The sequence below is a fragment of the Otolemur garnettii genome, unplaced genomic scaffold, assembly GCF_000181295.1.
Source record: "Otolemur garnettii isolate 467f Iridium unplaced genomic scaffold, OtoGar3 scaffold00011, whole genome shotgun sequence".
Lineage (NCBI taxonomy): Eukaryota > Metazoa > Chordata > Mammalia > Primates > Galagidae > Otolemur > Otolemur garnettii.
The window spans coordinates 25,767,973-25,781,432 of NW_003852406.1; the positions used below are offsets into that span (position 1 = coordinate 25,767,973).

The window sequence follows — 13,460 nt, forward strand, 5'->3', positions numbered from 1 at the left end:
AAATGTGACAAATAATTGTGATTATTATCCCAGGAGATTCAGGTGCTGCCCCTGCGCAGGCCCAGCCCCATATGAAGCCCTGGTGCCTCTAGGCTCTTACCTTGTCTCTGTTTAAGACTTGCTAAGATGGGCTCAGGGACTAAGGGTAGAGGTGCAGGGGCAGAGTAAGGCCATTAGACTTGTGTCCAAGGCTTCTTGTGGCCTTGGTTCACAGCCCCAAGCAGCAGCTGCCTGGTTTCTCACACAGATCTCAGGTCTGTTGAGGGTCAGGCTAGGGGCTGGCTGAGGCTTTGGTCCTGGTCTCAGGGGTAGGCTGAGAGTGGGAGCTGATTCTCTGGGCTCTGTGGAAGCCCAGCATCCCAGCATGGGAGAGCTCACCCTTCCTCTATGTCCAGCCACCCCTAAGGTGGAAAAAGGTGAGGCAGGGTTGTATATATTCAAGTACATTTGCCTTTGGGAAGGATAACAAAAATCTGCCTTGGAATAGGATAGCAGGCTCAGGTGATCTGGGGCCCAGCCAGAGTGATGCTATCCCAGGTCCCGAGTCCAGCGGTCTCCCAACATGCCAGCTATGAACCTGGGCCTGGGACACTGCTCCCTTTAGAGCCTGCCTCCTGCTGAGACATCCCCTCCAGGATGGGGCTCAGGCAAGTAGCCAGATTCTACCATGGTGCTCAGAGGCTTACAAGGGGAGGACCAGGTGAGGCCCCCCCATCTCATTTACATCCTTTCAGACACCCCCTTCGGGAGCCCTGCAATGAGAAGGAGTAGGGTACAGTTCTGGCCACACCTCCTGGGACATAGGAGACCAGTGGGCATTTCTGTGTCTAAGATGAGCTCCGTGCACACTTTAGGCCTGTATGGCCGGATCCTTAGCATTTAAAAATTTTATTATGACTGCGTTTGCTTAAATATATATATATATTTATACTTCTATGTGTCCACCGCCCCCAGCCCCTCCCCAGTTCCTAGTTTTTCCCTCTGGCTTTCTGTCTAGTGGCCGTGTAGGGCAGCACCGTCTGCGTGCTCTTGTCTGACACTGTCTGGGTGCTGCTGTTCCTCGTGACCCTTCGTGTCTGTTCGGGGGCTGTGGTGGGGCCTGAACGATGGCTGGTCAGTGGAGAGCGCCTTGGCTTATATGGGGCTGGGGAGGGCTGGTGGGGGCCTGTGTGGGCCTCTGTATGTGGAGGCTCAGGGGGCACCCCCACCTCCTCTGCTGCCTCCTCCTCGCCGTCCCCCTCCTCATCATCACAGCACAGTGCATGGTAGAGAACTTTGTCACTGAACCGCACCCTCTCCCGTGTCCCTGGAGTCCGCTGGGGCAGCTGGCTCTTTGTGGGGCCAGCGCTGAAGGCCTCCTCGCTGGAGGAGTCTGGGGTTTCCACTCGTGGCCCATTGGGGATGGGTGTGCCACCGTTCATGAGCCGGTAGTCAGGGCCAGCCCCTGGCCGCATAGACTCGGGGCCGTCCACGGAGTCTGAGGGGGTGGAGACGTCCAGGAAGGAGCAGAACTCCCAGCTGTCTGAGAGGATATCAGCTGTCATGAAGTCCAGGTGGCCCAAGTCAAAGGGGCCGCCCACGCCTGCCTTGTCGCTGCTAGAGGTGCTGCTCACAGTGGCTGTGGTCCAGTCATCCGGCTCCAGTTCAAAATCGAAGTCTGAGGTTAGCTTATCGATCTGGCTCACCACCTGACCAGGAAGGGGAGGGGAGATGAGATGGGCCAGGCATGAGTGTGCCTCCACCCTGCCCTGGTAGATCCCCTAGCTGGTGACTAGACCTGACACCACAGGTTTGTGTGCCCTGTGGAGGGCCCACGGGACCAGGATGGACAGAGCTTGCCATTTGCCACTTTGCAGTCCCTTGGGGGAGGAGGTCTGCTTTCCGACCATTCTCACGGCCCTCTCTCCCAAACAGCCACTGTACTGGGCAGCCCTGGCGAGTAGGACTTGATCTTCCCTTCCTTGAGAGGGGGCCACTTAAGAGGGGCTGAGGGACTCCAGCAAGCTCATTCAGGAGATGAGCGGCCCACCCACCTTCAGAAAGGTAATGACATGAGGTGACCTTTCTAGGCCTTCTGGGCCAGTCCCTACAGCCAATCAGTGGCTGTCATCCATAGGTGCCCACCAGCCCCTCATGACAAGATGAGTGTACAGCACTGGCTAGATTCTTCACCGCTACCCTGAACCCTTGAGCCTCCTGCCTCCTGCCTCCTTGCCTTTCCTGTCCAGTGATGGGCAGAGATCAATCCTGGCTTGTTGAGAGAAGGAATAAAACAAGTGTTACTTGGTGGATAATAAAGAAATCATCTATCCTGAGCCCAAATCTGCCTTTTAAAAGCACTTGGGGGCAGCTCAGCTGTGGAGAGTGGCTGCACCCTGCCCTGCCCCATGTAAAGTGAAGCCTTGGCTTCCATACAGGCAGCCTCGCTTTAAGACACTCCCTTGCTGGGGCCCCGGTCAGCACAGAAAGCAGGGGAGAAGGTGGTGAGGGCAAGAGGGAGATGCAGTCGGACATGTAGGGAGAGGACAGCATGAGAGAAGGGAGAGAGAAGATTCTGGCTGAAAATAATGAAAAAAGTCGCAAAGTGGAGCGACCAAGTCAGAGCCACAGAGCTCCAGAGACAAAGAGATACACTGAGTCATCAGGACCAGAATCTCGCCCCCAGCGCCTCTCCAGTGTTCTTTACCTGGGGTCAGAGCAGTCAATTAATTAATTAACTAATTAAGTCCTTAATTCAAGGAACATTTACTGAGGACTACTGCTGTCCAGGGATGTGCTAGATGTCTGACGAGGAGTCAGGATGGAGAGAACTCCGAAGCAAAGGAGAGAGCAAGAGCAAAAATGAGAGCCGGAGTGGTCTGGGTCAGTGGGAAGAGGACTTGGTCAGGGGCCAGCGGTAGGACGCAGGTGACCTGGTTGGCCATTTCCCTCTCTAGGTCTCAGTTGCTGAGTCCGTACATGGAGAGGCTGGGTGAAGGAGGCTCTCTCCAAGGTTCCTTCCATCTCTGAGATCCTAGGACTCTGCCCATAGCAGCAACGCTGAGAAGCTACTGTGAGTGTTGGTGCCTCAGGATGTCCCCTCACCACGGCCCCAGGCCAGAAGTGAACAAAACACTTGGCTGAGGCCTGCAGAAGAGCTGGGGGAAGCAGGACACTGGGGTTCCAGACTTAGCTTGGACACCGCTGTCTTTGAGCAAGTCACATAACCTCTCTGCACCTCAATTACATTTACCACCAAGTGGTAATGACAACCCTAGCCCTGCCAACCTCACCAGCACTTCATGGGGAACAGTGAGGAGGGCAGCAAAGGGGCTCTGTGGAGCACTGGGGACAGAGCGACATCACCTCCCATCTCTGAGCACCTACCACACGTGAGGCTTTCTGCTCACCAGATCTCTACCCATCAGATTGTTCTCTACTGAGTTTATAGATGAGGAGTTGGAGGCACTTGTCCTGGGGGAGACTGAGATCCTCACCTCTGCAGCCCCCCACAAAATCGCACCCTGCCATGAGGTGCCATGACGCCTGTGGCTTGGCAGGCAGTGGGGAAGGGCCCCACCCTCCAGTCTGGCAACTCCCTCCTTGTGCTGCCCCCCCCAGAAAGACTCCCTCTCTGTAAAGAAGCTCCCAGCACCCAGAAGCTCCTGCCCCACCCACGCATCCTCTGAGTCTGGCGGGAACTCTGGTCTCAAGCGAGGGTCCTCAGACTTGCGTGTGTCTCAGGCCTCTCCCCAGAGTCTGACTCTGCAGGCCTGGGCTGGCACTGGAGCAGGCTCACGCCAGCATCTCCCCGCACTGTGCTGCTGCTGCTGCTGCAGGGACACCTGGAAAACCACCCACCTGGGGGACTGGGGATTTAAGCTGGGTGGAACCACAGCAACTCAAGGCATTGCGAGCCTCAGGAGAGGTCCTGCTATGCTCTCAAATGAGATGCCCCGATCAAGCCGGAGCTGTTGAGAGTCTGCTCCTGCCTGCGGGTGGGGAGACTGCCAGTAGGAATCTGGAGTTGAATGACTCGGCTATGATCTCACAGGGTCAGCTGAGGCCAGGCAGGGCCCAGGAGCTGAGCCTCTTAATGCTCAGTGAGGAGGAGCCCCCTGTGTCCCATCCCAGCAGCAGGAAAGGTCCAAGACACACACAGCAGGAGCCCGAGAGCCTTCAGGCCTGGACATGCTCCCCCTACCCAAGAATCCCTAGCCACCCCTTGCTCAGGAGGATTTCACATCAGGGCCCTGTTCCTTTTTCCTTAGGTCACCCCTCTTGGATTGCCATGCAGGGAAGGGAGAGAAGGAGGGTTGGGTTTGGGTCCCAAGACCACCACGTCTTGGAGGAGAGACCTTAGGCAAATGATTATCCCCTTCCCAGTCTTGGTTTTCTGCCCTGTAAAAGAGAATGATGCTTCCTTCCTTACCCAGGATGATAAAAATTTAACAGATATGAATGTGCCTGGAACTACAGAGTCAGCACAGCTAAATCCTCAAGACCCTGGGCTCTGGATCCAGACCTAGGGTCCAACCCCGGCTTCACCACTTGCCAGCTGTGGGACCTTGACCAAGTTACTCATCTTCTCTGTACCTAAGTTTCTTTATCAAAGGAGAATTCTAACTGTACCTCCTTGAAAGAGCTGTTGGGAAGATTTACTGACTTAATGCACTTTGGAAAGCATAGGAACAGGATAGACTACCAATATCCACTACGCACCAATGGGTGCTAACATGTGACCATGCCCCTGGCACCAGGCCCAAGAGCAGATGGGAATCAGTTCTGCACCAAAGGAATGATTCTGGTGGGGAAATTTCCAGTGTCTGTGGAAAAGTAATTGGATATATTGGGCTTCTCAAATCCAAAGCACACAGGTAGTACCTATTTTGCTGAAAGTAAGGCTGTCTCTAGACAGAATAGAACCAGAAGAGGTTCTAATAGCTAAATGTCTTTGAGGCTCACAAACAAATCTGGCTCAGTCTTTTAGGTGGGACAGGTCACAACCACTTGATGAACGACCTAAGTGAAGAACAGAAGGGAAGCTATATACCTAAGGGTACCTGGCTTTCACAAGGGGGCCTGGGTCAGTCCACAAACTCTGCTGCCCTTCCTGGTGCCTCAATTCATACTCGTGTAGACGGTAGGCCCTGTGCTACCTGCTTCCTTGCTTTGGATGTCTTTGGTAATCTGTGCTTTCTCCCTGAGATTTAATAATCATTTTGCCTACATGTAATTTGGGATTGTCTTGGAAAGCAGTGAAATAATTATATACACAGAAGTAAAAAGAGGGGGGAGAGAGAATGGAGAGAGAAATGGAACCATAAAAATCACAGAACCATACAACTTTCAAGCCAGAAGGGATGGAGATGCTGTTGAGGCCACCTGCTCCATTGAGCTTGCTGATGGGGAAAATGAGGTCCAGAGGCTGGAAGGAGCTGAGCTGAGACCAGAAAAGTTGGGTCCTGATTACTGGGCATGGCATCTTAAGACCAAGAATGACCTGTTCTGGAGGGACCAAGAGGGAGCACTAGAGAGGAAGGGCAGGACTGGGGGCTGTGATAGAACCCACTGGGGTTCTGAGCTCTGTCCCAGGGTGTCCCTGATTTCTATCCTGGTTACAGTCTTAGCTTCCCATATCTGAAAAACTGTACCCATCTATCCTACTGGCTGCAACTGTCCTGCTTCATGGTGCATTTAGGAACTTTCTAACTGGCCAAGAAGGCCATGTTGGCCCTCTGCTTCCAGTCCTTCCATGCTCAAACTGCTGAGCCTCCCAAACCAAGTCCCTACCAACCACCTTTCCTTCCCAGCAAGCAACCTCCATCCCGCCAGGCCTGCCTCCTCACCACCCCTACACACTGCACCGAGCTCACATCTGTCTCAGGACCTCACCTGATGTGCCTTCCCTCCTTTCCTTACATGCTTAGTCTCTGTCATTCTCTGTCTTCAGGTCAAGGGAAGCCATGTGCCTAAGGGTACCTGGCTTTCACAAGGGGGCCTGGGTCAGTCCACAAACCCTACTGCCTTTCCTGGTGCCTCAGGAAGGAAGGAAGCCTTCCCTGACTCCCAGCTGAAGTCAGGGTCCCAAAACGCCTTGCACCTCTCCTTATAATATTCTACAATAGGCTGGGTATGGTGGCTCACCCCTGTAATCTTAGCACTCTGGGAAGCCAACATGGATGGATTGCTTGAGTTTAGGAGGTAGAGACCAGCCTGAGCAAGAGTGAGACCCCCATCTCTACTAAAAATAGAAAAATGAGCCAGGTGCTGTGGCAGGCACCTGTAGTACCTGCTCCTTGGGAGGCTGAGGCAAGAGGATTGCTTGAGTCCAAGAGTTTGAGGTTGCTGTGAACTATGAGGATGCCAGGGCACTCTACTCAGGGTAACAGAAAAACAAAACAAAACAAAAACAAAAAAACAACTACAATATTTATTGCTGCAACAATGTTGCACATATATGTTATAATGTGATTGATGTCTATCTCTCCACTGGAAAGTAAACCCTGTCTGGGTAGGGCTGGGTCTGTCTGCCCACCATCATATCCCTGGCTTGGCACAAGGATCAGCACCTCTATGAACACAGCTATTGGATAAGTGGATGAGGTGTAAAGAGGGCTTAATAAAAACTGCAGGGGCTCCTTTCCTGAGGAAGCAACCCGTGGTCCTGGACATCCCAGGGATGTTACTTAGCCACAGCTCTTCCTACAGCCCTAGCCAAGCCCCCTCTAAAAGGAAAGCATTTCTGTGTTCCTAAGGCCCTAGAGCCAGGACTGAGGACCTGGGAGTCCCAGAACCAGCACCTCCCCCCCACCCCATCCCTACCTCCCCTTGCCCGACAAGCATTACCTACTTCCCTCCCTCCTAGCTCCCTGGGCAGCAGGTTACATAACTGGGGATTCTGCATTATTTATGGCCACTGATTATTTTTTAATTCTGTGATTACGTTATTATCTTCCTGGGGGGCTGTGGAGTTGGGGAGGGGGGAGCGAGCTGACCGTGATTCATGGCTCTCATCCTGCAATTTGCCCTAATTGGCCAGGGAGCTTCAGTGAATCTGTCCAGAGGAAGAGAAGGCAAAGGGAAAAGGGAGGAAAGGAAGGCGTGAAAAAAAATAATAAGAAAAAAATCCGCGCAATTCTTGCTGAGCTGCGGGTGATGGAGCTGACCCACTTTGGCACAGCTCCGTGGTCCCCAGCCTCTCCTGCTCCAGCTGCTTCCTGGCTAGGCCACATTTATCTCACACTCGCTTTCCCCACCACCTTCATATACAGCTCCTTACCGACTGGACCGTACAATTAGGTGGCCAGAAAACAGGATGCCACAGTGCCTGCTTCCCACAAAAATCAGGTAGGGAGGATCCTCTACTGTCACCCAAGCTGGGGAAAGGTTGTGCCCACCTCTCCATCCTCCTGGGGCCAAAGTGGGCAACTGTGCCCTTAAGTTATTTCCCACCCAAGAGTCACTGATGAGTTGGGAGATGCAGGAAGCCAATGCAAGGATCATTACTCAGCCCCTTTTTTGAATGACATCTTGTAGGGGGACCAAGGAGAAGAAGGCGAAGTACTTCCTCAAGGTTATGTTCAATATGGAGCGGTAACAAGAATGAGGGCACTTAGCTCTGCCCTTGGGAGTTTTCAGTTGGTGGGTACCAGGACAGTGGGGAGGAGATTCCCATTCACCCAGAAACAAGATCAGGAGACTTCTGGAGACCGTGCTGGATTCTGACTGAGAATAAATCCAAATTCCAAGCCATGCTCTGCAAGGCCCTGTGTAATCTGACTCCCTGCTCCCTCTCTGACCTTTCTTCTTGCTCTTCTCCTTGTCCACCCCCTCCAGCTGCACAGGCCTCCTCGCTGATCCAAATGTGCCAAGCACGCTTCCTCCTCAAGACTTTGGTACTGTGGGCAGTGTCCACTCCCTGGAATGCTGTTTCAAAGAAGGCCATGGACTTGTACCCTCACTGTTGTTGGGTCTTTGTTCAGAAGCCACCTTATTGGAGACCCCCTTCCCACCCATCACTATCACTCTCTAACCCCCTTCTCTGTTGGCAGGGTCTGAGCCTACCTCCTACATGAGAAACTAAGGGCCCCAGCCAAAAGGCCAGGACTTGGTCCTGACCTCCCTGGTCACAACTAAGAAGCTGCTATGACTCCAGAAAACAAGGCTGTGCATGAAGCTTTGGCTTGGCAGTGCTAGAACAACTCATTAACAACACCTAACAGAAATGGAGCTAGCTTTGTGCCCCTCATTGCGCTAAGTACAACTTCTCATTTAATTCTCACAACCACTCTGGGGCAGGAGTGGGGGAGGAGTTATAAAAATTCAGCATCCTCATTCTTACAGATGGGAAGACAGAGCACAGAGAGGTAAAGTAACTTTCTCAAGTCTGAAAAGCCAGGAAGAGGGTAGAGCTCAGATCTGAATGGAGGCATCTGGCTGCAGAGCCCATGCTCATAGCCCCTGAGTCGTGCTGCATCTCTAAATTAAGATCTACAGAATTTTGAGGATCTTAGAGAGCCTGCTGGGACTGGCCTAGTATCCTGAAGTATTGGGGAACCCAGACGAGATGAAGGCTAATTAATGATTGACTGTCATATCCCTCTGCAGCATAATTTTACCTTTCAAAGTGCTTTTACATCCCTCACCTCATTTAATCCTTTAAATGACTCTCCCCCTCTGGGATAGAACTTGCCCCCTATTACCCAGGGAGCCAGTGGCAGAGCTGTAGCAAGGATTAGGAGGGTGGGGAGGAATGGGAGAGGGAGTTCTAAGTCCTCTGGGATTGTGAGTAGGTGTTAGTTCACCCATCACATGCCAAGTCTCCAGTAAATCCTTGTAAGATCTCTCTGAGCTACAAATCATGATTATCTCCATCTCAGAGATGGGCATACGAGGGCTTGGGGCTTAAGGAAGAAGTGCTTGAGTGTCTCCTATCTTTCAGTGAGTTTTAGGCTATTTGCTCAAGAGGATGAGGAGGGTCAGAAGAGTGTCTAAGGCTGGGGAAGGGGAGCATCAGACAGAGGAGGAGGAGGATGGCAAGAGGAATGAAGCTAAGCCCTTGCTCTCAGCTTAGCATCCTGTGAAGACCTCTGCATGGTCCTATATGTGACTCTTGTCTCCATACTAAGCACTTTGCCAACCTTAGACAGGAACCTGAGTGGTGGGCCCTGAGCTAGTGCTGGCGGGGCAATGGGTGTGATGAGGGAACAGGTGTTTGCCACTCTCTCAACCTTGAGCCTACCCATGCTCGCAATGGAAAAATGACACACAAAGGGACTAAGGAGAGCCAGGAAGACCCAGCTGTGTAGCCCCCTCCGAGGACTAAAAGCCAAGATCACAGTCCTAGTTACTCCCACCTGGTAACTTTATCCCTGGTAAATCCCATTCCATAGGAAGTCAGTTATGGCATCTCTTCTTCTGGTGGGGCCTCCCAGAGCCTCTCCTGCCTTCCCCCACACCCCCCTCTAGCCATCACCCCATCCTTAGATCCAGGCTGGGGCATGTACACAGGAGTTCTGAAGCATGTCCCCCTCCCCAGCTGGGTGCCATTGGCAGCGGGCAGGCAGTGGCATACGGGGTAGATTCTGGTTGCTGTAGCAACCTGCCAAAGTCCTGGGTGGAGGCACATGGCCTACAGGGTGGGTGGGGGGAGGGGACGTATCTTTCTCTGTCCAGGCTCAGGCCTCTAGGCCACATAGCCCTTGAACCTGGAGCTCTGCTGTTGGAGACATGGGAGTGAGTGAGTGTGAAAAGGGAAGAAGGGGACGTCCAAAAGCTCCACAAAGAAACCCTCATGCTATAACATCACAGTTTGAGCACAAGGTAATATCTCTTACAGGCCCCTGTCAAAATGCCAAGAGATCATCCAATTGCCCACCTGCTGAAGCCCAGAATAGGCATTAGGAACCTGAGCTCTAGGCTAAGTTCTGTCACTGAGAGGCTGTGTGACCTTGGAGAAGCCACTATTCCTCTCTGGGTCTCAGTTTCTTCAATAGTAAGTAGATAGGGCTGTTCTGAAGTTACCTGTGAGAACCCTATGAGCTCTGATGGCAAAGCTGGGGAAGAGGGAATGCTCAGCTGGAAATAGGCTTGCAGTTGTATCAAAGCTGACTCCCAGGATCTTTCTGGGTGGGCCTGCTGGGGCATGTTCCTGCTCAAGACTGAGACTCTGGACAGCTCCCGTGGCCTTAGTAGGACTACAGAGCATCTGAAATAAGATGCATGGGGTAGAGGGCATTGTACTGCCCAAAGACGTTGAGCCCAGACCCTAGCCTTTCCAGCCCATGGGCATAAACACCACCACCTATGAAAAAATGGTCATTCCTACCTCCTAAGATAGATGTTCCTAGCAGGCCCCATTGAGGCTGACCCTGGGCAGAGGGGTGACTCTGCCCAACCTTAACTCCTGTCCTGCCATCTCTATAAGTTCCAACTCCTTGACTCCCTGACTCTGAATGCAGCACCCTTCAAACAACCCTTGCTACTTAGTTCTCAGACCAGGCTGAAAAGCTACTTTGCCAGTCTGGGCTTGGTACCTACCATCAACCCCCCTCCTTGGCCCTCCTAGAGCCCCTATCCTCCCTGCACAGCTGGCCAGGGAGAGCTTGAGCCCATAACTTCAGCTCAATCACTCTCCTTGCCATCTCTGCAGGGGCCCTGGTTATAAGGAGTTGAAATTTGCCTAAAGCCCACCTGGCTGGTGTAATGGCACCCAGCAGGCAAATTCAGGCTAGTGGCTCAGAACGCTGGTCATGCATTTTGGACTTGAACGCAGCCCAGGGGGCAGGGCCGAGGACATGTGTACCTCATTACCCCAGCGATGTGGGAAGCAGTAATTAAACCAGGCTCCACTTAGAGAGACAGAGGGACACACACATCCCAGTATTTCTCAGTGGCTTTTCAGCCTTGGCAAAAAACCTTCAGAACTGTGGGATGGGGATACAATCCCTTAAAGGAGATTCTTACCCCTGCCAATGTCTACAGGAACTCTGATACCCACTAGCAGCCCCCCAGGCCCATTCTTAGCCCAGGATCAAGAGTCCCGAGTATCTGTGTGATCTCTGGAGGAAACCTTTGAATTGGGCCTTGAGCAGTGGGACTGCCTCAGTAGAGCCATCCTCACTCTCCCAGGGGCCCTCATGACCAGCTCAGAGTCTAAGAGGCAGATGGTAGAGTCAAAGGTCAGCTTAGGTCCCAGAAGAGTCTTCTGCTAAGGAGCTGCAGTAGGATTCAGTTTTTACCAGCCACCTTGGCACCAATGAGTGCTAACTACAGAGATACAGGCCCACTGACATGCTGCCCGAGTAATCTGTCTGTAATACCAAGGCCCCTCCAGCTATGGTGCATGGTGACATTTTAGCAAAGTAGATTGGGGAAAGGAGAGAAAGGAGGTACCCAGCAAAGCAACACATGTGTACACACACCTTTGCACACTCAAACACATGTGCCAAGCCCAGGAAGGGTGATCTAGGGTCACCCCTCACTTACCTCCCTCAGCTCCTTGGCCACCTCCTTGAGCTCCCGTAGGATATCCTCAAGCTGCCCGATGACCATCTTCATGCGCTGTCGAATCCGCTCCCGCTCACCACCACTGCTGGGGTCGTCACTGGGCTGCCCGAGGTCCGGGGTGCCCCGAATGTTCATCCTTCACCACGTGGCCGCAGGCCTGCCCATACTCCCCCCAGCCAGGCACACACTGCGTCTGCCTCCACGGAGCCCCCCTCAACCGGGCAGAGCTCCACATCTTAACGGCCCCCCAGCCTACCCTGGCCCTGGGCGGCCCTCACCCAGCCCCTTCCCCTTGCCACTCTGCCTCCTCTGCCTCTGGGTGGGGAACAGGACACCCGAAGGGAGAAGGGAGACAGAGTCTGATGGAGGGGGTCAAGGTGAGGACACAGCAGAGCAAGGGGAGGGGCCCTGGGTCCCAGGAGTGGCCTCCAGCACTTGAAGTGCCTGTGGGTGTGCAGAGCTGATCTCTGCTTGAACCTGAACACAGAGGCAGGGGGATGACTGTGCAGGGACTAAGGGTAAGGGATGCCCTTGGGATGGGGGGAAGGTAGCAGTAATCCCCTCACAACTCCTAAGCAGTTGAAAAAGCAGAGGTCTCTGGATGTAACTGACACCTGCAGAGGGATAGTGGCCAGGGTCTTCCAGATGTGGGGGGGGGGTTTCCAGATGTGGGCAGCTCTGGGGAGGGAGCTGGATTGGAAGAGGGCAGCCCCCTGCAGAGAGAGCAAGCCTGGCGTCAGCCCTCCCAGGCTGCAGCACCAGCCGGCAAGGCAGTACTGCTGCCTCCCTCCTCTCCCTTGCCTGCACCCATCCTCTCTGGGGATTTATTTTTTTTTCTTTGTGGGGAGGGGTGGTGGAGGTAGACAGTTTACAGCACAGCCCCTCCTCTGGTGGGAAAGGGAGGGAGACCCCTGCTTTAGAAGCATTAGTCCTCAGCCTGCTACGGGGCACCCTGGCCGCGGATCCCCCTGCCAGCGAGGCCTGGCCCCGTTGGTTCACCAGAGGGCCTCTCCAGTCACCCATCCTTCCTCCTAGCGCCCCTAGGGCGCCTTCGTTCCTGGAGGACCCTCCCTCCTCCAGCCCCGCCTTCCCTCCGAGCCCCCGCTCCTGGACTCACCAAGGGTGGGGGCACCGGCCTTCCCTCCTAGCAGCGTCGGGGGCCAAGCCCCAAGACGAGGTTGGGGGGCCCCCAAGGCTCCCTAGGGCGGGCTTCTCTCTCTGGACCCTTCGGCCTCCGGCCTCCGGGAGGTCCTCCGAGCCGCGGCCGGAGACATCTGGGCGGTGGGAGGGGGCGGGGCCTCCGCGCTGCAGGGAGGGGGGCAGGAAAACCCTCCCTCAGCCCTCACCAGGCTCCAGGTCGGTAATGAGCGAGGGTCCGGCGGATTCGGGGCTCCGAGGCCACAGGTGACCCGGTCGCAGGGCGGCCGAGGCGAAGCCGGGCCGGTCCCAGCGCGTGAACCAAAGTCGGAGGGCTGGGAGGGCACCGGGATCCCCTCAGCCCACGCCCGGCATTTCCCGGGCTCGGCACCGTCCGGGAATCGCTCTGTGCAGTTCAGATCGGCGGGTCTGGGCTCTGTTGGGGTCTGCCCTGCCCTACCCTGCCCTGCTGGGAGTGAGCTGGCACCGCCGGGCGCTCGGGACGCGCTAAGCCCGGACCCAGAATGTCCGCGCTCCGGTACCCGCGGCGTCCGGAGCGATCGCGAGGGTCTGCTCAGCCCAGTCTAGCGCTTAGCGCTGGGTGAGAACGCTCCAAAGGCTCAGTCCACGTTCGGAAAAGTCCAGAATCCGCCGGGTCCAGGGGGGAAGGGCGGTGTCGGCTGCGGGGACCCTGTCCCCGGCGGGCCCAGCCGAGAGCGCGCGAAGCTGAGGGCCCGGCCCCGCTAGGTTCGTCGGCTGGGGCGCAGGCGGGAGCGGTACTGGGCGGAGGAAAGGAGAGGAGGCTAGAAGAGGCGAGGGGAGGAGGCACGGCG

At 54.8% G+C, this 13,460-nt stretch overlaps 1 protein-coding gene across 1 annotated transcript; it reads right to left on the minus strand.

Annotated features, from left to right (window-relative positions):
- Positions 1 to 872: 872 nt before the first annotated feature.
- CUNH15orf59 (chromosome unknown C15orf59 homolog) lies at positions 873 to 11,977 on the minus strand. The gene is made up of 2 exons (XM_003784490.2): positions 11,470 to 11,977; positions 873 to 1,688 (listed from the first exon to the last, which is right to left on the minus strand). Exons 1-2 carry the CDS (start codon positions 11,623 to 11,625, stop codon positions 969 to 971), a joined length of 876 nt encoding a protein of 291 aa, XP_003784538.1. The 5' UTR covers positions 11,626 to 11,977; the 3' UTR covers positions 873 to 968.
- Between the last annotated feature and the right edge of the window lie 1,483 nt (positions 11,978 to 13,460).